Source organism: Melospiza georgiana, chromosome 2, assembly GCF_028018845.1.
Source record: "Melospiza georgiana isolate bMelGeo1 chromosome 2, bMelGeo1.pri, whole genome shotgun sequence".
Classification (NCBI taxonomy): domain Eukaryota; kingdom Metazoa; phylum Chordata; class Aves; order Passeriformes; family Passerellidae; genus Melospiza; species Melospiza georgiana.
This window is the reverse complement of record NC_080431.1, coordinates 85,821,239-85,848,650: the sequence shown is the minus strand read 5'-3', so window position 1 is coordinate 85,848,650 and position 27,412 is coordinate 85,821,239. Positions and strand designations below refer to the sequence as shown.

Sequence of the window (27,412 nt, the reverse complement as noted above, 5' to 3'; positions counted from 1 at the left end):
AGAGGAGTTAGCATGCAAAGATGGATTTGAACTAAAGGCAATCCAAACACTGCCTGATTTAAAGCAAGTACTTGGTGTGTTTCAAAAAAGCCCTTCAAGTGTGTTATCATGGACATACCACCACTGCTCCTGCAAATGCTATTTATGTTCATGTCATCCGGAACTAGCAATTCTCTTGTGAATCCTCCATTAAGTAGGTCATGCCTGAGCCAAAGTGCCAGGGCAGCCAGCTTTTAACTGAGGGAATACAAAGGAGGTTGGTTAGTGTCGCTGGCAGCCAGTAGCTGAGCATGAAGTTTCTCTCACTTGAATAACCCAGTATGATTCAGTTTTTGGACAAGAAGAGAAATAAACTGGTACCCTGAGTGTTGTTTAAAAAAGCCCCCAAAATTCAAGTTTCAGGTGCATATCAAGAAAGCAAGGAACAAAAATGAAACAAACCACACATTCTTTTTTACACTCTCTTGTAAATTTAATTAAGCAGTTACTTGGATTAATGCTGTCCTGTCTGGGCCAACAGATGGAATAGGGAGTCACCCACGGGACTTCAGGTACTTTTTCTAATGTAGCAGTGAGCAGGTATCACAGAACCCTGATATGTCCAAAGGGAGCCTCCACGCATTTCGCGGGGAAGAGGCAGAGAGAAAGGGGACAACAGAAGGAAGTAGCATTGACACAACAGGCTACTTTACCCATCCATACTTTATCCATCCATCCATCCATCCATCCATCCATCCATCCATCCATCCATCCATCCATCCATCCATCCATCCATCCACCAGCCAACTACCTAGCAATGTGATTTCTTTGCACATCACACGGCTCTCCTTTTTCCTGTGAGGTGAGCTGAGGGTGCAAATCTGGGAGCCATGGTCGCTCTGGCTGCGTACCCTGATTTGAGGAGCCCTCCGGGTGCTCAGAGATTGGGGCAGGAACCACTCGGCGCTGCTCAGCAGCTTCAAAACTGAGACCCAGGGTTTCTGGGGTGAAAGCCCCTCACCGACTGCCCCTCATCCTCCGCTCGGCCCGCAGCCGGCCCTTCCCCTCTTCCCCTAGGAGTCCCCGGGAGCGGCCTCTCGGCAGTGTTTTCCGTCGAATCCCAGGAACCCAGGATCTGGGAGCCGTTTCGCTGCCCGGGCGCTGTTTAACCGGCTGCGCTCACGGAGGGCGGCGGGCGCGGGGCTCTCCTCGGGCAGGAGGCAGCGAACGCTGCCCCCCCTCACTCCCCGCAGCCGGGAGTTTTTTCCTACTACAGCCCTTAAACTTTCCACCGGCGCGGAGGCTTCCCAGTTAACCCGCTGCCGCGGCCGGGCGAGGAGGGCACCGTAGGCGCCTCAGCGCTCTCCGCCCCCCATGACGGCTCCCCCTTCTCGGGAGCAGCGGCGCCGCTCGTCCCTGACAACCTCCTCCCGCCGCGGGCCGGCAGCGCGGCCGGCGCCGGCCCCTTTAAATGGCGGCCGCGGCCCCACCGTGCGCCCCGCGCAGGCAGCTGGCGGGCGCCGCGCGGCCCTCGCCCCCCTCCATGGTAAGCTCTGCGCTCCCCGCCCCCCCCTTCGGCGGGCTCCGTGCCCCGGCCGCCGTCCCGCCGCCCCCCCCGGGCCAGCGGAGGGCCGCCCAGGTAGGTGCGGGCAGCGGCAGCCCCGCTCCCTTCCCGGGCAGCCGCACGGGCGGGACCCGGACGGGCGGCGGCGGCGCGGCCCCGCGGGCAGCGCTGGGAAGCTCCGCCGTCCCCACCCACCTCCCCAAAGTTTTTGGGGCGAGGCGGGGCCAGGGGCAGGGGGGCCCTCGGGGAGCCCCGATGAGGGGGGCGGCGAACGCCCCGCGCGTCCCCGCAGGGAGGGTCTGGGCTCCCGGGAGAGCCGGCGGGGAGGCGGCCGCGGGGCTGCCGGGCTGAGCCCCGGCGTTTGGTGGGGAGGAGCGGGCGGGCAGCAACTGCTGGAGGTTGCAGCGAGTGCGGGTGTTGGCGTGGAAAAGCCCCGCGGGGGCCGCTCGGCTCTCAGCCCACGCTGCCCGGAGTGTCTCTGCCTTTGCCTCGCTCCGCTGTCCCCTCCGCAGCCTGTCTCCAGCCCGGGCCGCGGCCCCGGCAGCGCTGGGCGGGGTGGCCCAACACGGTCTCGGTTCTGAGCTGGTTTGGAGTTGAAACCCGGCGTTACCTCAGCCCGGCGGATCCGGTACTGCAGGCGGGGTTACTGGTTAGGGCCCTGGGCTGGTTTTGTACCGTTTGCTAGCTGGGATGGCACAAGTGACATTCCGTGGCTCAGTTTCCCTTCATAAAGTAAAACTGACTTCCGAAGTGAAGAATACTGATAACAGTGGAGAGTGCTACAGAATTAGAAAATAGTGCTGCTTATTATCTTAATAGTGTTATGAGTCAAATTACTTGTCTCTGAGGTGTTTGTATTTCTGTACAATTTATAGTGTAACTAACAGTAAGTATAAACACTTGATGTGTCAGTATTATAATAATATATGTCAGTACTCTGGTAAAAAGTCAAACACCTGTATGACTTCTCTCAAGTTCTGAAAGGTGTCACAGGTTCCTGAGATGTGCTGCATGTTAGGCACCAATATCTTGTGTTGATATTATTTGAGTTCTAGATATCTGTGCAGCTTCAACATGCAAGTTGGGTGGGGGGGCTGCACTGGAAATAAAATACTTTGATAAAAAATGTAAAATATAATTAAATATAGTGTAGTCTAAGGGGAACAAAATAAAACCAATGAAAGAGATGTCTGTGGAAGTGTTTCCATGCCACTCACCTCGGTGAAACTACCATGTCAGGTTTCATTTAATATACAGCTGTTAAATGGACTAACCATCTTGTTTCACCTTTCTCCACCACTGTTGGATTACATACCTTACTTCTTTGTTCACAGGAAGTTCATGAAGTGGATCATGGTCTTATTAACCAGCTACTTGCTGATTCAGAGGAGACTCTTAATTCATGCACAGAGAAAATGCAGGGTCCTGCTCAGTATAGCTGGAGTGCTGACTGGAGCTTTTGGGTAATCTCTGCTAATTTGGCTTTAATTTATAAATATAATACCTGTCTGTTTTAATTTGCATATGTGTGTATATGTACAAGTTTTATATCCACAATTCTCAAGTTGCTTTGTAGTCATGAATTACTAAAGTGTTCTCCACCCATGTAGTGAGGCAGGTAATTTTATCATTACTGGCTTACTGAAGTGTAAGGTGAGACTGAGAGGGGGTGAAGTTGTTTATCTGATGTCTCAGATCAAGTTAGTGACAGATCTTGTGGCTTCTATGCCCAGTCCTGTCTCTCAGGTCATGACATGAACTCATGCCAGCCAACCTATGCCAGTGTTTCTTATGCCTATAGAAATACATTTTTGATGCTGTGATGCTTTTTAAGCATAAGGACTGAATTTTGATTCTTGGTGGTTGGTGGTTCTGAATTACGTTCCTAGTGTTCATTTTTGTCAAGTAAACATATTTGTTTTCCACAAGAGTAAATAAACTTCCTGTTTTCTGTAAGAATTGACTTTGTGAATAAAAAAGGCAGAAAATAAGTAATTTGTTTTTTTTTTCTTTCCGGGGAAATACCTGACTGAAAGCATAGTGTGTAATAAATAATAAGTGCCTATTTCAGTACTTTTCTTTTGGTAGTTTTTTTTTTAATGCCTTGAGAGAAGGTGAATTGTGTGTCTAGACTTGGAGTGTATGTTTTGCTGTTAATTCGGTGCATGGATTGTTATTGTTTGATAGGGAAGGAGACCACGTGTGCATGGAGCCACAGGCAAGGTAACAGCTGATCCTGTGGGAGACACAGAGTGCCAGAGCTGTGAGGAAGGGTGTCTGACTCAGGTTCTGTATCAGGTGTCCCCAGTACATCCCTGTGCTTCAGCTCACAGAACATCATCTGGTCCACTGTGTCCTTTTCCTGACAGGGTCATCACAGTGTTCATTGTACTTAGCAGGTGAAAGATTGAGTAGCTAGTGAAGGCCAAAAGGAGTCCATGGCAGAGCTGTGAGCAGAAGCAGGGGATCAGATTTTCCAACTCCTTGTTTATAAGTCTAGCTTGTATGTTTTCACTCCTCTTCACAAGCAGATGTTCTAATGATCATGACATCTGGTTTTGCACCTCAGGCCATAGGGATAAATCCACTCCAAATGTATGTGTACTCTTAAAAATGCAGTAGTAATCTGGAGCCAATGGAATGGGACAGGACTAATGAAATCCCAGCAGGTCATAGACTTGTGTTGCTAGAGTGAGTTCTTGGGGTGTTCAGTATTTTCTTCACTATCCTTGCAGAAACAAGGATGATCCAGGGCTGTCCTGCCTGTGCCCAGCTGTGTTGGTACTTGAGTCCATAGGACGTCGTGCTGTGCAGACAGTGCAACTGCCAGCTATGTTCTTGTTAGGTGGCACGTTGGATTGTGCAAGCTTGGTTTGTATACAACCACTAATGCAGGTGGTATTTTGTGAGAGGAATAAACTTATTCAGGTCTTGGTGCCAGGCTGTTGGACCTGCAGTTAACAACCCAGTGTTTCCTTGATAAGCCTGGTGATTTAAAATAAAGTTATTAGAGTATTCTATGTGGAGAATGTAGATGTGCTACTGGCTTTGCACTTTTAGGTTTGAGACATGTGCTGAAGGCTTGAAGTTTCTTTTCAGGAGAGTGGGATCCTTCAATGCAGTCGCAGCTGCTGCCTGGGGTGTTTTTCACTATTATTAAATGATTATCTTCTGTCTTATTTATACTCCAAGACCTTAGTATGTGTTTGATGTTGGTGTTTATCTGGCTCTGCAAACATGACCTTGCAGTTAAAACAAAGTAATTGCGCAAATACTTCCCTCTTGTAAGGTAATGCTGTGGCTGGAAATGTAGCCTTACCGTCTGTCGCTGATTAGTTTTAAAAGCTGTACCAGTCTGCTTGCAGGAAGCCATGGTGCTTATTTTCTCAGCCTCAAGGCAACTGAATTGTAAAGCAGCAAGAACCGGGAAATCACAAATTCAAGATGAAAATTAATTAATTCTATTTAAAATGTTATTGGCATCTCTCCTTGCTCTTGACAGAAGATGTTTCAATAACTTGCATGGTTGATGATCAACTGCTGACTATTAAACCAAATTGTTAAATCTCCCTGAATTGAGTCATAGTAAATGTGTAGGTGACAGCATGGAAGGCAGTGTGTGAGGTATGTGTCACTAACATTTGACAAAGGTGATCTTAGTGTCCTGTGGCAGGACCTGTTATGCTTGTTCTCACTCTTGAGTCAGTAGAATGGAGGAATTGCTACAACAGCAGAACTAGCCTCTGGTAGCATCCAGGGATCAGCTTTGTTGCCAGGGTTATTTGCTTGGAGAGGCTGCGTGTTTCCAGCAACTTAGGTGTGCTCCAAGGGTTCATTTCTTCTGAGGGTGATATACTCTTGTTTTGCTGATGATAGAAACCAGATGTGGCTGTTAGAGCCTGGCTGGTTTGACTTCAATTTTTCATGGATTGAGTGGGAGTAGGCAGTTGTGCCATGCCTCTGGAAGTCAGGCCAGGTATCATGCATGCACAATAGGTGCTGTGAGCACATGTAATTAGCAGCAGGCTGGGGTTGACAGCCTCTGGGACACAATCTCTCTCCTGGCTATGGTGAGTGGGGAGAAGGAAGGGTAGACAAAAAGCTATCGGGCAGGGAAGAAGAGTATCCTCCTATGTGGAATTTTTCTTCTCTCTTAAAAAAAAGAATACTTTGGATATCTTTATTGAATAATTTTGAGAAATAATTAGTTTTCTCTGTTACTGTTAGCAATTCTTAAACTGATAGTATTACTGACTGCTATTTTTAATGTTGGTGGTGTGTCCTGGGATATCTTTTGGTTTTTGTTTTTGGGGATTTTTTCCCCCCCTCACCTGGAGGTGGACAAAGCTGGACTTCTATAAACTCATTGGAAGAAGAAAAAAAGATTGCTTACAAACTTAATCTCAGGGCTTTCTCTCTCCACTGGAAACTGTAAAGCTTTTATCTCTAGTTGATTAAATAGTCCTAGTTTTGGCAACTGCAAATAGATGATGAAAGTCAAAGATGATTGGAAATTATGTCTGGAATCCCTATCTCAGGATTCTGAATTCACCTTTTTATGCGTTTCATACTGACATATGGTTCAGTTTAATATCCTTGGAAGAAGAAACCTGTGAAAGCTTTAATTATTTTCCTACCATAGTGAAGAAGGTAAAGGTGAATGAGGAGGCTAATGGAAAGGATCCTTGCCTCAAAAGTGAGGATGTTGTGTCTGGGAACTCTCGTTTGTATTAATGAACAGTCAAAGAAAGGTCATGTTATGCTCACAGTAAGAAAAATGCCCATGGGAAAAAACCTAAAAAAGTAAGTCCTTCCCTTGGAATGAAAAGGTAGGTGGAATCAGTGGAAATCAAATGAGCATCTCAGAAAATTGCTTGTATCTGGGAGGCTTCTTAAGGAATTTGAAAATGTGAGATATCAAGGTGTTGAAAAAAAGATAATAAAAAAGGCTTAAAAAGGCAATTGATTGGAGTGCAAGTTGGATGCCAGTTTAAAGAGTTGGTCAGTGTGAAGGAGTTTGAAAATAGAGGCAAATAATTGATACAGTGAAAATAAGCCTTTTACTTTTCATAATATAAAAGCAACTGAGGTTGCACAAGATGAAGAAAGTATTTTGAATTTTTACATGCATGGATCTGGTTTCTACAAGAAAGAGCTAGTCTGTGAGTGTGTGACAATATGTATGGCAAGAGTACAGTTAGCATATATGACTCAAACCTGCACAAGGAGGGATGCAGATAGGTATCACAATTTGCAAGATAGTTTATTGAAGCACAGATACAAATTGAGGCCCTTTGGGGCCCAAGACAGGTAGGGTTAAATGAAATATTTATTGCACCTATAGTTGTTTGAATCTTCCTTCCACCTTTCTCTGAAGACTCACCCCATTCTTGGAATGGCTTACTGGGCTGCTTGAAGTGGGAGTTGTTTTGGAGGCTGATATTTAAGGCCTTCTGACAGTAGCTCTCTTACATTATATACTCGGTATGTTGTTCTTATTTGTGCGTCCAAATGTTTGGGTTGTGGAGGAGATACATCAATTCTCTTCACATTGGAGGAGGATTTTTGGCCTCCTCATTATTTGCTGGTATGAAGCAGTCTGCTAAGGAGGATGAGAATTGGTTAAATTAATTGCTATAGGTCTACAAAGAGAATAAAATTCTTTAGCACATTAATGCTGCATTTTGGTGTATTGTTGGTGGGGCTTTTGTTTTTTGGGGTTTTTTTTTTGTTTGTTTGTTGGTTTTTCTTTAAATGCCCTAGCTTTAGTACAAATACCTTTTGCTGTGGTTGTAGGACTGTCATGTTGTTTGTTTACCTGCCTGGAATCTCCAGAAACAGGTACCTTTTTTCAGCCCTGTGATAGCCCTGATTATACAGCAGCAGTATTTTAACGTGGTAGGAGGATAGACTGCAGTTGTATCCAACCCTTGAACATGGGTGATTAGGCTAAAGGGGTTTTCTCCCTTCTTTTGGTGCTGGGAATGTCTTTGGTGCTGTTGATGCAGCTCCAGACTGAGCACTGAGGTAGATCTGGTTGACATAAAATTTCAACCAATTCTAAGCAAAGACTGCCAGTGGTGCCCTGTGAAAATTAGCTTTTGCCAGCTGCAGCAGTAGATAGTTCTATATATATTAATTATTACTATACACATATAAATTAGTCTAGAACCTGAAGATTAAGTATAAAAGGTCAGAAAGAAAATACTTCAGGTTTGTGTGGTGTACTTATTTTTTTCTAGCCACTGGGAGAAAAACCATAAGAAAGGCAACATGGTTCAGGAAATCTGCATGGATATCCTTTTAATGAAAGGGAACTCTCTAATGCAGAATGAGAGCTTTAAAAGTCAACTCTAGGAGATGGAAAGAAGATTTTTTTAAAGTTTTATTTTGGCCTTAGTTGTTCATTTACAGCTTGTATTTCTGCAAACAGATAGTGGTGTAGCACTGTCTTTTTCAGGTGTGCTATGGGTGAACCAATTGTATATAAGGAGAGGAAAGAGGACAGGTAGATAAAACTGTGCAAGATGTGATTGTTTTTTGGTATATTAAGTCATTAGCAGCAGCCAGGAGAAGTTTTGGGGCAATTGCTTGGTGAGTGCCACTTTCCATAGAATTTCAAATGCAGCAGGGCTACTAGCAGGCTTAATGAGATGACCAGAGTAATTTATAGCAAAGCAGTTTATGTAATTGGCCACAGTCATTCCTGCATTATTATCCATGTAGTGTTGTGGTTTAATATGCTCCTTCAGGTTTTCACTGTAGTCCTGACTGAAAGTATTTATGTCTCCTTGTATGAGTTGCTGAAAACCAAATGGCACCAAGGGGAATTACTACCATGGTGATTGTTTCCTTCATGATGTTGTTTTCTGATCCTTGTTTGGGCACTGTTACTAAACTTAAATATAGATCAGAGATGCGGTTACAGAGAGACAGATTTTACTGGCAGGGTAAGGAGGGAAATGTTCGTTGAAGGGTGCTGTTCATTTGCTTCTGTATTTGTCTACTTTGGTATCACATAATCTTGGTGGGACTTAGTTGCAGGTAAGGAGGATGAGTTGAGAAGTTAAGTCTTGTAGTTTCTTTATTGTATAAGGCATTTTTCATCACCCTCAAAACATCTGGATTTTCCCTGTCTCTGTTAAATGGATTAAATAAGTCTAAAGACAGGCAGTTTGAACTCTTTTTGGATTACTTGGGCAGCGTGCAGCAGAAGATCAGGTGAAAAAACAGATGTTCTTAACCAATAACATTGGCTACTTGTTCCACACACGTGATATAAAAACAAATGTGAGTCAGATGAAACTGCTGTTCAGAAAGGAATGTATTTTGTTATCCAAAAGGAAATAATCTTGATTGGGCTTTTAATTGCCATTGCATCATAATACTTAGTACACTTATGGCTGTTGAAAGCTGGACAACATAGTTACAAGACTCAAAATTAGCCTGGAGAGTAGACAGATTGACTTGAGCAGAAGGGTAACTTTGTGCTGGAGGATGACAAACTCCCTTCAAGTACACTTAAGTGTTAAGGTAGTGCAGAGTTCATCCAAACACACTTGGTTTATTTGTATTGTTTGTTTTAGAAGTTGGTGTATTACAGGACTTTGTGGTTGTATTTTGATTTACCCTTTATCTTTTTGGGTAAATCTTCATGGGGTGGACAAAACTACTAAAATAGAACAAAAAGAATGCTTGAATGCTGCATTTGTGAAGTCAAGACAGTAGATACAGATCCGCCATTTTCCCCTAAAAAATGAGAAGGACTTTGGCAGTTAGGAACCGTGTGAACTTGGCTTGTGCTAATTCTGGGGAGGCAACATGAGATGTGGTTTCTGGTGAGGGGCATTATAGGAATAGTTTTACTACCAGGTTCAAAAATGTTATTGCCAGCTAGGGAGGTGTTGATGAAGATGCTGAATAAATCTGAGATTGGGACACCTTAGCTCTTAAAAGCAGTTTAAATTCTAATTCAGAACTGAGGAAGATGTTTGTCCATGGAAGTGTCCAAAGTTCTTGAATTTTTTACCTAATTTTCATATTTAAAATCTAAGTGTTTGTTTCATCCAAACTCATAGGTGCCTGGTGGCAGTTATATAAATAATTCTTTTTGAATCTGAAATAATCAGCCTCCTTGCTAATTGCCAATGTCCACACTCAGGTGTTCAATCAGCTGCAGATGGTGTTATCTTATAAACAGGAAATGCACTTAAAACAGTCTGTGCTAATGCTATTTTTGAGACCTGAGTCACACTGGTACCCAGGCTCTGGTAAGGCCTTTCTGAGATCACTTTGAATCCTCTCACTGGCTTTCTGATGGAAATAAATTGTCAGTGAATATTTTTCTGTATGGATATACTTCTCAATATTCTCCTATTCCTTTCAGAACAGGAAGATTACCCGTGATATATCCTATCTTTGCTTTGGGAAAGCAGAAGAGTTACCTTGTTTTTCTGGTGAAACCAGTTCCTGCTATTTGCATATGTAGCTGATCTTGACAGCAGAACTGCAGGTCCTTCAAAACCACCACCCAGCTAGGTGCGCAGACAGCTACTTACCCTAGCCAGCAGCTGGGGCTGCAAAATGACTGTAAACACAACCTCTTTTTGTTCCATTATCTTCTCCTTCCAGACTTTCAGATTGAAATCCGAGTGATTACAATGCCTTGACGTGCATTTTTCTGGTTCTTCTGTCAGTTTCCTTAGTAGGGCTGTGCTGGGAGAGGGCTCTCTGCTGCTGACTCCATGTAGTTAGTTGTGAAAATGTAGCAGACAGGTAAGGCAGGTGGAAAGGGAGAGCCAGTGCAAAGACAGCAGAATAGGTGCATGGCTGCTGTTCCCCTCTCAGAGCAGGCAGAGATCTGTTGGGCATGCAGAACCCTGCATCCCTTGCCTCTAAGTGCCTGTGAAGAGCTGAGCTCTGGGTGGCTGGTAATGTACACATTTTGGGGAATTTGGGTGTACATGAAACATGCCCTGATGTCCTGAGCTCCTGCTCTGAACCTCAGCCTGACTTAAAACAGGGAACAGTGGCTGAGTTTTGATTTGGCTCCATGCTGAGCTGCCAGGTGCAGATGTACTCTTCAGGCTGGTTCATGGATTGTAGCCTTCAGCAATGCAGAGAGGAGAGGGTGCTAGGCATTAAGTGCTTCTTTCCAAGCTGCTGTTTCCCTGGTGATAGTACTTTTCCTCTGCTGTTCCCTTTGGGACTTCTGTGAACTTGAAGTGATTTATGCTACTGCAGTCTGCTTCCCAAAATCAGTTTTGGTGATGGTGGTTTTAGGTCGGAGCTGGGCAGTTCTTAAATGTCACCCCTGCATAAGTTTTCCTTGCCCAGTTGCTGCAATATTTGTGTGCCTGTTCTGCAAGGCTGGGGTGTTTCAGCCTGTTTTCCAAGGCAGCATGCAAGCAGAGGCTGGCAGAGCGCTAGCTAGCACTGCTGGAGGGGGGCCAGCACCAGCTCTGAGCAAGTGGGTGAGAGAGGGGGGAGTTGTAGAGGCTTTGGCCAGGGATTTGCATGGTTTGGAACAGGCTGCAGGCAGCTAGAGGAGGTATGTGTAGGGGGTGTGTGTCTTCTGTCTTTACATTAGCTTCATGTCTCAGTCAGTTTTATTCTGAAATGGGGCATATGCTTTGCTCTGCACTGTACATGGCAAGGTTGAGATTTTTATCTCCAAATCAGAGTTGTTATGAAAGTACATTGGCTGCGCTGTTAAAATGCTTTAAAACACTTACTTGCAGAAAAAAAACCAGGACTGAATACTACAAAACCATTGCTTCAGAATAAGCAGAGGATATTCTCAATCCAAGGTCTTGTTTTTCAGGAAAAAAGATATAGTACTAGTAATGGCAGGAGGTTTTCTTATAATTGATAAGAAGGTTATAATTTTGTTTCCCAAGCACCTTCAGCTGAACCCTGTTTCAGTGAAATGGGAAAATGAGCTAATTCTGGTGTGACCTTGCAGGAGAAATTTGTGAGAGTTCCTCACATGTTCTAAACTGAAATACTCTGTTACAAAATTCTTCCCAGTCTGTTCTACTGTTTTGGTTTGTTGGGTGTTTTGATTTTTTTAAAATTTGTTTTGGGTTTTTTCCCTTGTTTTCTTTTTATAGAACATGAAAAATGTAATCTCTAACTGGTTATGCAACTCAAAGTTCTCTGAAGAAATACCTCTGTATTTTCAACACTAAGTCTTTTAATTTTCTTCTTGGGAAGGATGCCAGATTTTAAAATTATTCACAAAAATGTTACCTTTGTTATAATTATATAACCTGATGTTAGCAGCATAGTATTTCATAAGATGTTAAATTTTCTTGTCTGTCAAAATCATAACTGTAGCAACTTTGGTTGTGGATTTTCTAGGCTGTTTTGATAGTCATATAGGGGAAGCTGAAGCATGAGACCTTCATTCCTGCTCTTGAAGGAACACAGTGACTGGTGAGGTGTGGGAAATGACCAGGCCTTCTGTGAGCAGTATTCCAGCTCAGCCAGGTTCATTTTCTACATGGGGAAACATTTGTGATCAGGTCTCCCTGGTCAGTAGTTGACCAGAACTGCTTTTCAGGAAAACAGGCTTTCACCATGTGCTAGGTCAGTGCTGGCTTGGTGAGACTGGTGTCCATCTCACTTGGTGAGAGCTGGGCTACTCCTGTGGGACAGTGCTTTGATGTGCTCTACCCAGTCCACAAAATAAATGGAAATAGTCTTCCTTTCACAAGCACCTCTTTCAGTCACTTCCTTGACACTGAGTGTCAGATGTTTTCTGAGTGGGCATCCAGTATTTCAGCAGCTCTCCATAATGCAATAGTTCTGAGGAGTTTCCTTCTATGTGGATTTTTGGAAGCTCCTGGTGTTATTGGCAAGGCATAATCTGCCTAACATGTTCAGTGTGCCTGCCTGTGTGAGAATTGTGAGAACTATTGAATGGTAACACTCATCTTGGGAGAACTAGGGCTCTGTCTTTAGCCTTGTTTATGGGGTCTCGTAGGCTTAAAGAAACACAACTACCACCCCTCACTCCTCTATTCACCCCAACTCTCCTCACCCCCAATGAAACTAACCCCTGGAAGATACAGTAGCTGGAGTATTTGCCAGTGACCTGTATTTGAATGACCTTTCTTTAAATTATACATACTGTATTTCCAACAGAAGAAAGACATACTTTCACCGAAGTTCTTCTGGGTGCTACTGAAGGAGGATGCTGTTGTTTTTCTGCTCGGTCAATAAGAAATGTTAGAGTTCCTTTCTCGTTCAGCTTCCACAAAGAAAAGGGGGGCTGGGCCCCAGGAGTGGGCACATAATGGCTTTAGTGCACAGCCCTGTGCCTGCCAATGGCCCTGTGCTTACGAGACTCCCCCCTCAGCAGGTAAGGGTGAAGGAAAAACAGCATATAATGAATGTAAGGAAAATATCTGTAGGTCCCTAAACATTTCCCCCTCCCGTTGTGACTAGGAGCTTGTTCACATTTCCTTGAGAGCATGGGAACTTTTGAAAAGCAGGCTTCTAAGGAATACAATGGCTGAGCAAACCCTGGCAACAGTTGCAACAGTTGCTTGGTTTCTTTTTTTTTTTAATTGGTTGACATGCCTCTCATGACCTATCAATTAAATACAACTGTGTGGATAAGCAGATGTGATCAAATATCTCCTTACTAAATAAAACCAACAACCAAAAACTCCCAAATACACACAACACCCCTCCCAAAACCAACAAAAGTGAACCAAAGTAGACAGCAAGTCACCCTAAGTAATGTCATGGTCCTGTGAGTGGTTCTTTCCCCATGTAAATTAAATGCTTTTGTCCTTCAAGAGAGAAAAGAACATAAGTCACTGCTAGTAAGGCTTTTGAGTACTTAATGATTGAAAATTGTTCCTAAACAGTTTTTTTTGTAATTTTTTTCAAGAAGTGGTTAGTGAAAGGAGATCACTATAACAGAGTAGATCTGAATTGTTTATGTACAACAAGATGAAGTGAAGAAGTCTGACACTTCCAACATACAGCCTAGTTAGTGCTTGGTGTCAACAGAATTGGGAAACTGTGCCCTGTAACTGCAAAAAGATAAGGCAGACTGGCAGTCATGTGGATGTGAGCTTTCACTGTGATTCTGTGCCTAAAAGCAATCTGTGATTCAGATTTATGTTTGTGGTAATTCCTGCAATACTATATCTAGCTTTCAAGAAGGGCACTGGAAATGAGAGGATTCAGAAAAGCCAGAAGAATTAGTCTGAAAAAGAACAATCTTTTTGCTGATAGGCTTGAGAAGCTTAATTCCTACCTCAGAAGGAGATATGGAGTAACTTGCTTACCATCTAAAAATAATTCACAAACTAAAGATGAAGTTAACCAAATATACTAGCAGAAGAACTATCCATAGATAGGATGGATTTTTCCATCCAGAGTAACTTTCAATTTTAAAAGGTAAAATATATATTTTATTTTTTTCCAAAAAGAAATTTGATCATTGCAGCTCTGCTTTTAAAGCCAGAGACTTGTGGCTTGTGTATTATAGATCGGATTGTATGATTAATGAACTTTTGTGGACTGGAGAAATGGCTGCAGTGGGATCAACATTTCTGTGATGGAAAGGCTTGTCAGACCTGGCACCTTTTACAGGGGAGAGATCCTCTCAGTGTGCCATAGAAAGTGTTCCTGTGATAATAAGGGAGTCTGCCTGAATCTGTCCTGGTGTATGTGAAGTCTCAAGTTTGTCTCCTTTACACTGTTAAATGAGGCTTTTATTCAGGGCTGTTAACTTGGTTCTCATCTCCCCTAGTGAGTCTTTAATTTCACTATTTCACTGAAAGTGGGATCTCTAGTATGTTTTGTTTAGGTTCTTTTTGGGGTTTGTTTTTTTGTTGGGGTTTTTTTGGTTTTTTTTTTTTTTTTTTTTTTGTAGGCTTTGGATTGATATTTTTCCCTACTTTCACTTCCCCTAATCAGGTGCGTTTAAAGAACATTTGCAGTATAGAGGAGTCCTGTATAAAATCCAGACTTCTCTCTGACTGGGTGTTGTTCTTCTGGAGACTGTGTTCTTTTTCTTTCTCCTGATGCTAAGAAGGGTTTTATTATTCAGTAGAAATGCAACAGCTTTTGCCAGAATACTTAATGTTTGTTTTAATATGCTTATGTAAGGTTAAAATGTACTTTTATCGTAACCTCACTAATACTTCCAAATTTGTTTTTGACCATGTCTAGAAACGTCATAGGAAAGTACAGGTCTTTGGGGAATGGTCAGATGATCTTCTATTTGGGGTTTAGAATTAGTGACTTGGATTTACATATTAGACAGAGGAGCAAAGCTTTAAGTTCCATGGGCAATATTTTGATGGTTAAGTGAGGCTTCTGAGCATAAAAGAAATGGTAGTTTGGGCAGCTTCCTTATGGGCTTGTTTGATTCTGGGACCCTGAGCCTGTGGTGATAACTGATTCTGAGGCTGAAGCTCAGTGGGAGGCATCTCTTGAAAATAGGTGATATGAGAGTTATTACCCTACTGATAAGTTTAACTTACCTGTGATTTCAGCTGTTGAATTCATAGCTGCATGTCACAACTGTAGAATGCAAATCTTCAGGTTACCTGGGTTTTGTGGTGTCTCAAAACAACGGGAAAACACTAACAAAACAAATGCAGAATTATTGCTGTCAGTAGTGATTGTTAAAAAATGTGCACACCATTCTGCTGAAGTTGATTGCTTATTTGCATGCTTAGTGATATCTGCAATCAAATAATTTCCTAATGATTAGGATTTTTGATGTACTCCTGAGAGAAGTTGTTGCTTAATTTTCCTCTGCAGTTTGCTAAATGGCTCAAATTGTTTGCAGTGGCTACACTTTGAAGATGTAAATGTGCAGGGAATCTGTTTTTCTTACCAGGCTTCTATCCTATAAATAACTCAGCTTAGTTCTATTTAAGTTTACATGTGTTTTTCTGGAACATGACTTTATATAGTTGAACCGTCCATTTCCAAACAAGGTATGAGAATAATTTGGTTTATGTGTCTCTAATATCTGGTTCTTACATAACTGTCTTCTGTAAAACTTCTTGGTTGTCACTGAAAATGGTTTTCTGTTGATGCTGTTTTACAGGTTTCTGGTTTATATTGTGGCTTCAGATGAAAAATGCTAATAAATTGTTGGCTGCACTTAATAATTTCCTTGGTGATTAAATATAGCATGACCATAAATGCCTAAGATTATCCTCAGGCCAAGTGTTTGCCTGATGATTTATAATTAAACTTAGAAATGTGTATGTATTAAAAACAAGTTGCTGTTTTCATCTTGTGAGTGCCATGCTACGACCTGTTTTATGCCTTTCCTCTTTTTATATTTGGTGCTAGATTTCGTAACTCAGAGGTGGCAATCTGCTTCAAATACTGCCACATGTTGGACATTATAGTAGAGATTAGGAGAGATGCTGTATTCATAGAAATGTGTTGTTTTCTTCACTTTAAGGAAATTAAAGTTACCAATAGTGTTAAAATTGCCCCTCTTGTTTCCCAAGTTTGTTGACGGATCTCTTCTCAATCACCAAGCCACCTGCTGAGTAGGTAAAAAGTACATATTTAAGTGAGCTAGCTTTCATGCAAAGTAGGGAAAATATAAGGTTCACAAGTTTCAATGTGCTCACATTTTTCTGCTGATGAGATAAGGATTCAGAGCAGACTCTGCCTAAGTGTCCTAGGAGCTCAGTAGAAATCTGCCATTAATAAGGTTTTCTTATAGTCCAGTCACTCATGACAACGCTTCTAAATGCTAGCAAGGGTTTCTAAGACAAACTGTAACAGGTTTTATGCTCTAGAAAATTTCAGTTCTAAGTTAAACTCAGTATCCAGAGTCTGGATTCTTTTTTTCTGTTGAACTGGCTGATTCATGCACTAATATAAATATGTCTGTGATGCTGTGATGCTCCCCTTTTCTTTGATTCCTTTTGTCTTATAACCACAAAGATGCTGAACTTCAGTGTAGCTCTTTGCTCTTGTATACATCATGTTTGAGAAACTACATTTCTCCTTAAAAGCATTGCTCCCTAAATCATGATTTCACAAATCGTGACTTTTTTTTTCCTCTCATGGCAAACTAATTCTTTTATTCCCTGTATGCTGGTGTTGGCAATGCAAGTCCAGACGTCAGTCAGCTGAGGTAGGACTGTGTGTAAATCATAGGGACTCTGGAACTACAGGTGGAAACTTGACAGGTGTGAGTTAATTTTTCATTTTTCCCTATGTCTCTTTCCAGAGTAATTGCAAAGAACTAGACTTCTTCAAAGCAATGCAGATATTGGAAGCTTTTTTTGGATGATCAGTTAAAAGTGTGCATTTCAGGGCTGGATGTTGCAAGCCAAGAAACCATAGCCCACCTACTTCAGCAGATTACGTGCTTTCCAAATGTTGTTTTTATAATCACAGAAATAACTGAAATATAACTGGAGGCATTACAGTTTAGAGGAGACGTGTCTAACATGCTTCTCTTTAGCTACACCCAAACCTTTCATGTTTACTTTTCTCAAAAGGGGAGGGGTGAATGTATTTTCTGTCTCCATCCCTTGCTGCCTTTTTGCATTACAATGCTCAGAATATCAGTGGACAGGAAATATGTACTCAAACAGAGGTCAAACATATAGACTTTCTTTTATTCATGGTGTAGATGGTAAATTGACTTATTTTTTAAGAGCTGATCTGTGTCAGAGCAACTTTGCACTCTCACATGTTACATGCACTTGATCACTTGACTTTGAGGTTGCACTTGAACTTGCACTTGCTGTGGCCTAAGAGCTCAGTTCTCAAGTATAAGATGCCAGACAATTGTAAGATCTAAGTGTAGGGTTGTGTTCAGGGAACTTTTGAACTGCAAGAAGCAGGAATGTCCTCAGTGAAAAAGAGCAAAATGTGGGAATCTTGAGGAGGTGGGAGCAGTGCATTTGTTCTAGTTTATTAAAAGGGCCATCAAGCTGAAGAGAAGTCTGGTTTTGTCCTGGGGTTTTTTGGACAAGCACAAACATAGTGAAAGGATAATGCCAACTAAGATGCTGCAGGAGTGTGTCTAAAGTAAGGTCATACAGTCAAAATTAGTTCTTTGCCTCCTTTCTTCCTTCTTCCCCCATCCTAAATATAAATAGCAACTAATCTTATGATGGAGATGGGTTTAATGGTGAATGTCAAGTTTTGGAGTAATACGGGGACTCAAGCAGAGAATAGCATCCATGTGCTTAAGATCTTTAGAAAGGTAAAAAAAAAAAGTGTGAAAGAGGCTTTTGTAGTATATTTATACCTGGTTCTAGGAACACTTAAAAGTGATTTCTTCCTGTAATAGTTTTAGTCCAGCTGAGTCATGGCCTTATACAGCATTTAGTTAAGACTGCCTCTAAAATAAGTGTCCAATATCTGTTAAGGAAAAAAAAATGATCCTCTTACAACTGAAAATGAATAGTAGGACTTCTATGCAGAATATTTTCTGGAGAAGGTGCTAAACTCTTCATTTGTATGGGAGCAGGGACATTGGTTTATAGGAGTAAGGAGTTAAAGTCCATTGAGATAGTCCTCTGCTGTGAGTTTACTGCCCAATTTGAATCTTAAGAAAATCCTAGACAATGATCTCTTTAAAATGGGGTGAACTGTAGAACATGACAGAAAATCAAGAAGTGATGGTGATGCTGCTATTCATTCTTACTGGAGGAAACTATTTTCTTTGTTCCTACAGTTCTAGTTACAGCAACTGTTGAAAAATCCCGTGCATTGAAGTATTCCTGAAGTAATATTCCAAGCAGACATTGATGTTCTCTGTTGGGTCCTTTTGTTCTATTGGCCTCCATGAGGGCTTGACTTTTTTTCTGTCACCTCTGTGTTATGGCCTTGCTGCCTTTTCACTTGGTCTGTGCTAGAATATTTAGTCCCAGAAGGGCTCTCATCCCCTTATAGGGGGAGCAGGTTGCTATCATAGCACTGTAATGCCTTGTGACTGGCATCTGGCCTGATACAGGGAATAGTTTGGCCCATGCCAAATAAATACTCTTACATAAGTAAGCATAAAGTTACAGTGATGATCACATTTAGATACCACCTATTCTTTATTGCTCTTCTGAGGTTCATTTGTTCTTCAAGATAAAATTACACATCCAGTGTGAAGACAGTTGATGGCTGAAAATAAATCTGTTTGCATAACCTTTTACTGTTCTTTGTTGCAGCTCTCAAGTTCCACTTACAAATATAGGAGTGAGGAATTCAAGAGACAGTTTTCTCATCTGCCAGACTCAGAGAGACTCATAGTAGGTAAGAAATAAGCACAGAAAAAGTCTTTGTCTTCTGTTTGGTGACTTCAGATTGCAGTCATGTCAAAGCATTTTGTGTTTTTTTTATGGCAAATTCTGACTACAGGTGATAACTCCCTATTCTCCTGTCTTTGAACTAGCAAAAAATACTTTCAAGGAAAGCCAGGTCCATACTTCTCTCTTCTACTGCCTGCTTTGTGGGAAAAATAAAAAAAGGGATGTTGTTTCTGAGACCCTGTTAACTAGGTAGATCATCTTTAGAAAAAGCTTTCCCCTTGCTCCCTGGAATTAATACCCCTTCCCAAGGCACCTTGATTAATGTGACTCCCGGGACAGAGTGACACGTGGGTGGTTGTAATTTAAAAGACTATTTTTCAGATGAATGGGAGAGGAAAGAAGCAGGTGTCAGAGAATATCTAACTATGATGCATTACTTTTCTCAGCACTGAAATACTCCTTTTCCTGCTCTCTTTCACTCCACTGCAGAATCCAAAGAAGGCAAGCGTGTAACCCTGCCTCCTTTGCATAGTGATGCACCTTATTCCCTTCATCATCTGCCTGTGTTGTATTTATGTAACAAATACACTGTATATTTTCATACAGAAGTGGCATTGTGACTGTTTCAAGTTCATCTCTCATTTTATGCAACTTTTAAGGACGTGAATATTGAGAGGCTGTTTATTGTATGCTTGGAGTATGCAAGCAACAGCTCTGAAGCAGTTAAATCCCTGTGTCTTTTTCCAGTCTCAAGAGGCAGTTATCCTCTGAAATGCCTTATGCATTTTTAAAATACTTCAGTTGGGATGTGAAACAGAAGGAAAGGATATTACTTCAAAGCATTGTTTTGATGTTTCTCCTTCTGTTGGATTGATGCAGAAAGCCATGGAGCAAACTCTGAAGCACAGTTTCAAAGGGACTGCATAGGATTTAGAGAAAGATTTAGTAACGGGTTAATCTAAATCTGCTCCATAAGAAGCAAAACCACTACTTTCATATAAATTTCTTTTACCCTATAAAAAGCAGTGTTTCCTTGAAAGGACTTTTTGCATCCTCCAAGCAAGGAGCTCTTCCTTTGCTTGGTGTAGAGAAACTTGGTCCAGGCTTTGCAGTGCTCCGAGAAACCACTGCTTGCTGCTGTTCATGAAAAGAATTGTTACTGCTTCTGTTTTTAAATCAACTGTTAAAATTAAGTAACTATTCCACTGTACTGAGCACTGCATGTAAATATTATAGAAAATAGTATTTTCTTAGGGAATTACTTAGAGCTTCTAAATGGGAGCTTAAAGGAGTGCTATTATAATTTGCCTGAAAATGTTGTTTTCAAGCAACATATTAAGTTACAGTTGTGAAAACTTAAAAGGAGAAATGCTAATCTCTTCCATCTGTTTTGATATTCTCTTTTGTGTAGGTAGGTCAGAGTGGGATTGCTCATCAGTTGCCCAATGATGACCTCTGTAGGTCTGAATCCCTCTCCTAAAAAACACAGAAGTCAGATGCAAGCTTCTTAGTAATGCTCTCCTCAAGTCCTTAACTTCAAACTCCTGTTGTCTTCCTCTGTCAGCATTTTGATATCTGACAGTTCTCAAATATGCACTTAGTTCTTTAGATTTAAGCTTCTGTAGTTCTAGTTGTAGTTACATCTCCAAGGGCTTGTATACATGACTCATTCTTGTTATAAGGAAATTTATTTCTGCTTGATTATTTGAGGAGGAAAACACTAGAGAACTTTTAAAATCATAATAAAAGCTTCTGTAAATGCAGATTTAGCTTGAAGTTAGGATGTTGGGGACTCCTGATGTTCTTGATATTTGAACAAGGAGTCTATTAATTATGTTCCTGTAGTACACAAAATCAAAATTCTGGCTCAGACAATACCAGATATAAAGGTATTAGATGCCTCTAAGGGCAAAATCACTAATATATATTGTATCAATACATACATTCTGCATATTTTGTGTACATTAGGTAGCCTTCTTTAGGTTGGACCTCGCCAAAGAAGTCCATCTTAATTATCTAGCAGCAGTTCTTCTGAAAATTCCTTTTGTTTGAATCTTCAGGCTCTGAAACTGGGAAAGCTCTGAGATTTTTAAGAAATGCAACTAAATCCTCTGCTCTTGTTCTTATTTAGCAGGTATCTGATTATGGGTAATTAAATTGTAGATGAAATCAATTTTTCAATAGGGGTGTTTCAGTCAGAGACAGAATGATAAAAATGATAGTCAACTTCAGGAAATACCCCCTGCCTCAAGAACTGGATAGCTTCAATTTGCCTGTTAGTGTCTCACTCTGCAGATAGTTTTAGCTAGTGAAAGGATCTGTTTAGTAGAAAACTATTATCTTGCTACAACATGAACTACTGTTATGTAGGAGTTGACAGTATAATCTGTTTTACTATAAAATATTTTGTTTAGATGCTTTGAAGTTTGACTAATGAATACTTCTCCCATATACTCCTGGTCTTGCCTGACACCTCTTCTCTGAAAACCTAAGATAGTACACAGGGGATGGAATACATAGATGGAATGCTGTCCTCACATGGATGTACCATCAGCTCTGGCTTTGGGCTGTTCCCAGAGCAATGGTCTGGATGCAAGCCAGTACAAGTCTGCCTTTGTAGACTTCTTAAAAGTGAAAGAAATGGCTTTTTATTGTATTGTAATACCCATTTCATTTCAGTTAACAGGTTTGGGTGAGCTGTGCTGCAGTCAGTGGGTGAGTAACTTGCTCTTGCTCTCTGTACACAGATTACGCCTGTGCGCTCCAGAAGGACATCCTGCTGCAAGGACGCCTGTACCTCTCTGAAAACTGGCTCTGCTTCCACAGCAACATTTTCCGATGGGAGACCACAGTAAGATCTCTTAGCTCACTTGAATCCCACCTTTTCCATGTCCTATTCTCTCAGGATATAGGATTAGAGTCTCTCAGATATCATACTAGTAACTCTGGGCTGTGAAGAAAGAGCCTGCATCCCTGAGTGGAAATTCAAATCCTTGATGTAAAATAAGAGTAGCAGTGGAGGCATCTGAATGCTGAAGTAAGCCTGTTCAGTCTGTCATTCAGCAGAAGAAGTTTAGGAGTTATGCTAAAACTGGCTTTTTAGTTCTGGTAATGACAGTTTGCCTTTCCTTACCATGCGAAATTGTCCTATAAAGGAATGTAACACATAACCTCCTACTGTAAGTCCTGGGGCATGGCATGGTACATGGTGTTGCCCTATTCAGAACTCTCCAGTATTAAACCTTACTTGACATAGCCTTACATGTAAATATCAGCATCTAAAAATAGCTAAAGGGAATAGATAAATGACTTCTGCAAGTTCTCATATTGTGGTCTATGGCTTTTGAACAGTACAAGCAAAGGTAGATAGGTATTTGTGATATGTTGGCCCTTTATTTCTATCAGATTACGTTAATGAGTTTAAATTTATTCATTCAGATGCAGTTGTTGCATCTGCTGCAGAACTTGCATGAAACAGTGAATAAGAAAATTAAGATAACCTAGCAAACAGAGGATGGACAGGTCAAAATGTTCTGTGAACTATGAGACTGCTCATAACTTAAGTCAGTATCTCACATTTGAGTGCTCTGAAATATACAGGACAAAAACCAAATAGCTTGTGTATTTAAGCCCATGAGGGGCTGTAGAAATACTTAACTGAAAACCAAGCTTAATTTCATCAGATGGATTTGATGATTGAATATGTCTTATTTTAGATGTAAAATTAATTAAAAAATAAACTATAGTCTTGAATATATAATCTGTTCAAAGACTGATTGTTTGTTTTTTTTTAATCCAAAACAGCATACATCCTGGTAACCTGTTTCTGCCTGTCTAGCAGGGTGATATCTTCAGCAATAGCTTTAGGCAATCTGAGCTCATCAACTACCATGATAGAGCCAAGTTTGGGACCTCATTAGCAGGCTGTGTTATTGCAAAGAGGGAGGGAGTAAGTGGAGAACTTCCTGCTCACACAGGAAAAAACAAGTTAGAGCTGTACCTTCCTCCTTTCTCTATGCTGAATGGCAGCACAGCCTTATATTCAAGAGAAGAGGGGGGGTAGGCTGGAAGGAAATAGCTTCTTGCAGCCAGTCAGACCATGTTCTTCTAAACAGAAACATTTCAACTACTAATACACAAGTCAAATGTGCCTAGAAAGGCAGAATTTCTTGCAGTGACAAGACTGCAAATAAAATTTTGAAAATTGACTATATTGTAAACATCTGTGAGATAGATGAGAGAGCTCAGGTAACAGACTATGTCCTGCTTTATGTATAGCATCCTGATTGGGATTGACTTTCAGATCTGTGATTTGTGTTTGGTTGGGATTGTGGCTGGAGGAGTGGAAGAAAAGCAGAAAGAACCACTTACTTCCCCAGCCCCAATGTGAAAGAAGAGATGACTCTTAAGTCACCTCAGCTTCTACTTTGAAATGCTTGCTGTTAAAGCAGCAAATGGAGACAGTAATTGCCTTTGTGATCTCGCCTGAATTGCATCCCAGAGTTTGGAGTTAGTTTGAGTTCTTCTTGCATGTTCTGTAACTTCTAAATTTTTAGTCATAAGTTATTTTTAATATGTCTTATTAAATGTGTTTCTGCTTAGATTTCTATTGCTTTGAAGGATATAACTTTCATGACAAAGGAGAAGACTGCTCGTCTCATTCCAAATGCCATACAAATAGCAACAAAAGGAGAGAAGGTAAAAATCTGTTTTTAAAAATATTCTTGCTAAATGATAGAGTCCTGAACACAGTACTTGTTCTAGTCTATATTTGCATAAGTACTTCCCTGTCAAATGTTTAAATGTGATTTGGATTAGAAGGCAGACTTAGATTTGGTCCCTGTGCATGTTTGCTTGCTAATTCATCTCCAGTTTGACTGCAGAATCCCTTAGTGGTGTTGATACAGTAACTAGAAAGTAAAAGTTTGTCTCACCTATTCAAAGGAAAACTAATTCAAAGCATGAATTCAGAATGTGTATTCTTCATACTGGAAAAATATCAAAGTCACTGGATTTCAAGTACTCCTTGAAGAAAACTACTGAAAACAAAAGGACTGTGATGTCATGGGTTTTGAGTAATGGAGAGATTTACCCCAGAACATGTGCTGGGAAATGAAGTTTTTAGGTGTGTATTTGAAAAACTAAAAAGCATGATGCAGAGTCTTATGTGTAATACACTTTGTGAGTAGTTCTTCTATAAATGCTTTAAAAAGAATAATTATTGGCAAAGAACAGAGCTTTCCACTGTGAACCTGGAGCTGTTCTTTGGGAAGCAACTGTGATTCATCCTATTTGGCTGTTCCCTCTCAATTCATCCAGCATTAACTTTCATTGACAAGGAAGAGAGACCTCTTGGCTAAAAAAGCCCCAGCTTTCCAATGGGAAAGATTCTAATACTTGAAATGATGCATATAATTTGATCTTCTATTTTAATTATTTTAATTTCACATCATCTTGTGTGAAAAAGTTAGTAAAAGGCTTATGGGGCAGAAGAATGGAAATAGCTGTGGCCTGTGAGAAACAGGCATATGTATTTCTGATTTGTTCAACCTCCTGTGGGAAAAATTTAAGTGTGTTTAAGTTGAGGAGGGAGCTCTTCCTTTATACCAAGGGTAGTGACATGGCCAGAACAGCATGTGTCTTCATTTACTGTGTGGACATTGGGGAAAATCATCACTGAAAGTGATTAAAACTGTGGAACCTGAGGAACATGACCCCAGGTTTGTTGAATGTGAAATGAGTCAAGCTGTTACTGATGACCTTGGGCTATTTGAGATACAAGGAAGCATTCTGGGATTCCTGAAGATAGCTACATGTGAGCTTATGTTTTACTTTGTTTTTTTCTGCAGTTTTTCTTCACATCATTCAGTGCAAGAGACAGAAGCTACCTCAGTATCTTCCGTTTGTGGCAGAATGTGTTGCTGGATAAGGTAAGCTTGTCTGCAACACTACCTGTGGTTAAGCAGCCAAATCAACTTTTTCTAATGTTGACAGATGTACGTCTGGAGAATAAGAGACTAGAATTTGCTTTTCTTTTCTGACTTAGAATTCTAATCTGATGTTCTGCTTTGGTTCCTTGTACTTTAGATCACAGACAAAATTCTCATCTTTTCCTTCTCAGACTGCCACCTACAACTCTGCTGTTGAAGGAGCATTTTGTCTTTCCATATCGTTTGCATGCTTCTCTTCACTATGAGCTCAAGCATATGTTACTAAATTGATATGCATTTGCTTCACATTTTCTATGCCTAATTTGTGATCAAAAAGGCAAGACATTTTCTCAGAGAAAACTTCAAGGAAAAGAGGCCAAAACTCCTTATTAGATAAGTTAGCTGAACCTTTGCCAGCCTACTCATTACAACTCTGCTGACCTTGCATAAATGCAATAAAAGCAGGCTGTATGATATGGAAGTGTATTTTGGCAACTTTGGCTGGTTAGCTTGATTTATATTGCAATTTGTGGCTACTTAAGCTAATCTTTCTAAAAATAGACTGACACATTTGCAGAACATCATGAAAGACAGACAAGACAATTTTTTGTAAGAAAGACAATTTTGTAAACCAGTTCCTTCCTGCTTGTCTCTCATTGTTTAAATATTTCAATTCAGTTGCAATTACACACCAAAATCTCCATATATAACACTGCAACGATCCCCAAAGGTTTAAAGCTGTTTTGCTACTTACACATAGTAGCTACACTTTTTTTCTTTTTGTTGGATGAATTTTAGGGCAGACTAGAGGCACTTGTTGTCAAAGAGCACTGCAAATAAAGGCAAGTGCTATTTAAGGCAAAACCAATGTTTCTTGCAAATCCCTTGTCTCTCAAATCAAATACTATTTAATTGATTTGAATCCAGCCACAATGTACTTTGTCACCTTTTGATAGAAACGAGCAACTGGAAGTAACCTTGCTTTCTTTCATTGTGCAGTTTGTCAGAAATGGCACTTATGTTATTCACTTATTTAGTTTGTGGTGCTGGAGGGTCAATGTATGGACATCCAGATATACAAACCTATCCTAGGACTGGAACAGAGGTAACAAGCTTTGTGCTGTTCAGTATTAATTTTTCTTGTGTGTTTCTTCTCTGACACTGAAATGAGTGTCATGTTAGGATCAAATTTTCACTTGAGAATAGTAGCAAAAGGACAGATAAGAAAACAGGAGGCATGGAATGCATGCAAGATGAGATTAATTAAGCCAGCAGGTTTTAGGAACCAGTGCATTAGAGTAGCTTGGGAACTATCCTTATTATTTCTGTCAAATCTTGCTGTTAGCTTGCTTTCATCCTCACTGCAGTATGTTAAAAGGTAAACCTGTTTATGAGAATTTCTGCTTGGGCTTCTTAGTTGTAAAATGGAGCATGGTCATGAGGTGTATCTAGGGCTTTTTAATATAGTATGTTTAGAACTATTATTGAAACAGGATTTCTGTGAGGTTGAGCTCCTACTTCTGAAACATAGTAATGACTTCTGATTCTCTGCTAGAATGTGTTTGAGTCACCTGTCAGCCTTCTTTATATTCTTTACTAGCTAAAGCTATAGAGGGGCACTGTGAAGTTGAAAGTAGAAACTGAAGTTGCTGGAGCTGGATCCACTGACACTACTAGAATGGCAGCTGTCTACTGAAGTAATACTAAAAGAGAGCCCTTGGTATTTTCGAGCAGTTTTGATGTTTTCTCCCCACCACTCCAATGTCAGGAACCGCATACATTTGGAAAATGTCCCATACACCTGAGGCCCTGCCATGGTACGCAGCACCTGAGTGTGCGGAGTTTGGTGTTCCTGGCTTCAGTGATCAAAGGGATGCCATCAGAATTTGTATGGCTTTTGACAAAAAACAAATGTCACTCTGGAACCAGTTCCAAAAGGAGCTGGTTTTAATGTTTCCTCTGCCAATAGCTAAATGTTTTGAAGCCTTTGAATAGCTTGTTTATATTCTGGAGCACATCTTCTAGACCTGGAGATGACATCTAACAGTTAAATTATGAAATAAAGTTGTCATCAAAAGTACAAATCTTACTTTGAGTGTCATAGTGCTGGTTTGCACCACCTGACAGTGAAGAATCCTCAGTTTTCAGGATTTGGATCCAGGGGACTGGAATTACATTTGCTTCAAATCATGGTTGTACAGAGGTAAATTTTACTCCCTGGCCTCCTCAGCACTTCTGGGCACAGATTTTGTGCTATGAAGTCTCACCTCTGAGGAGTGACCTGTCTGCATTAGCTGATTCACCTTAAGCTTTCACCACCTGTGGAACTTGTCGGTGGGGTCAGCCTCATACCCTTTCCCAGATCTCCATCTGGTGGCCATTCTGCCTTGTACCTCCCAAATATTGCATGTCCTAGGTGGTTGAACAAGTAGTGTTTTGACAAGTCTGCCTTTCTGTCAGAAGTTCTGCACTGTGCAAGAGAACCAGCAAATGGTTATGTGCTATTCTGTGCCCAGACTTACTTCATCCATCAAGATGCTTCCCCCCAGCTTTGCACCACTGCTCTGACAGGACTCCCAGTCCTCCTCAGCTCAGTTACAATTTTGTAGCTCGTAACTTCTTCAGACCTTGCTCAGAATACACTATAGTGTGTTTGGTGCCCTTCAACTCTAGTTCCTCTG

General features: G+C 41.0%; 1 protein-coding gene across 1 annotated transcript in view; it reads left to right on the top strand.

Annotated features, from left to right (window-relative positions):
• Window positions 1–2,880: 2,880 nt before the first annotated feature.
• GRAMD1C (GRAM domain containing 1C) overlaps window positions 2,881–27,412 on the top strand; it is a 49,767-nt gene continuing 25,235 nt past the window's right edge. Inside the window, exons 1-5 of the mRNA XM_058045497.1 lie at window positions 2,881–3,006; window positions 18,721–18,805; window positions 21,549–21,652; window positions 23,404–23,499; window positions 24,651–24,731. Of these exons, the coding sequence (XP_057901480.1) occupies window positions 2,959–3,006; window positions 18,721–18,805; window positions 21,549–21,652; window positions 23,404–23,499; window positions 24,651–24,731 (414 nt within the window). The 5' untranslated portion in view covers window positions 2,881–2,958. The remainder of the gene's footprint in view (window positions 3,007–18,720; window positions 18,806–21,548; window positions 21,653–23,403; window positions 23,500–24,650; window positions 24,732–27,412) is intronic.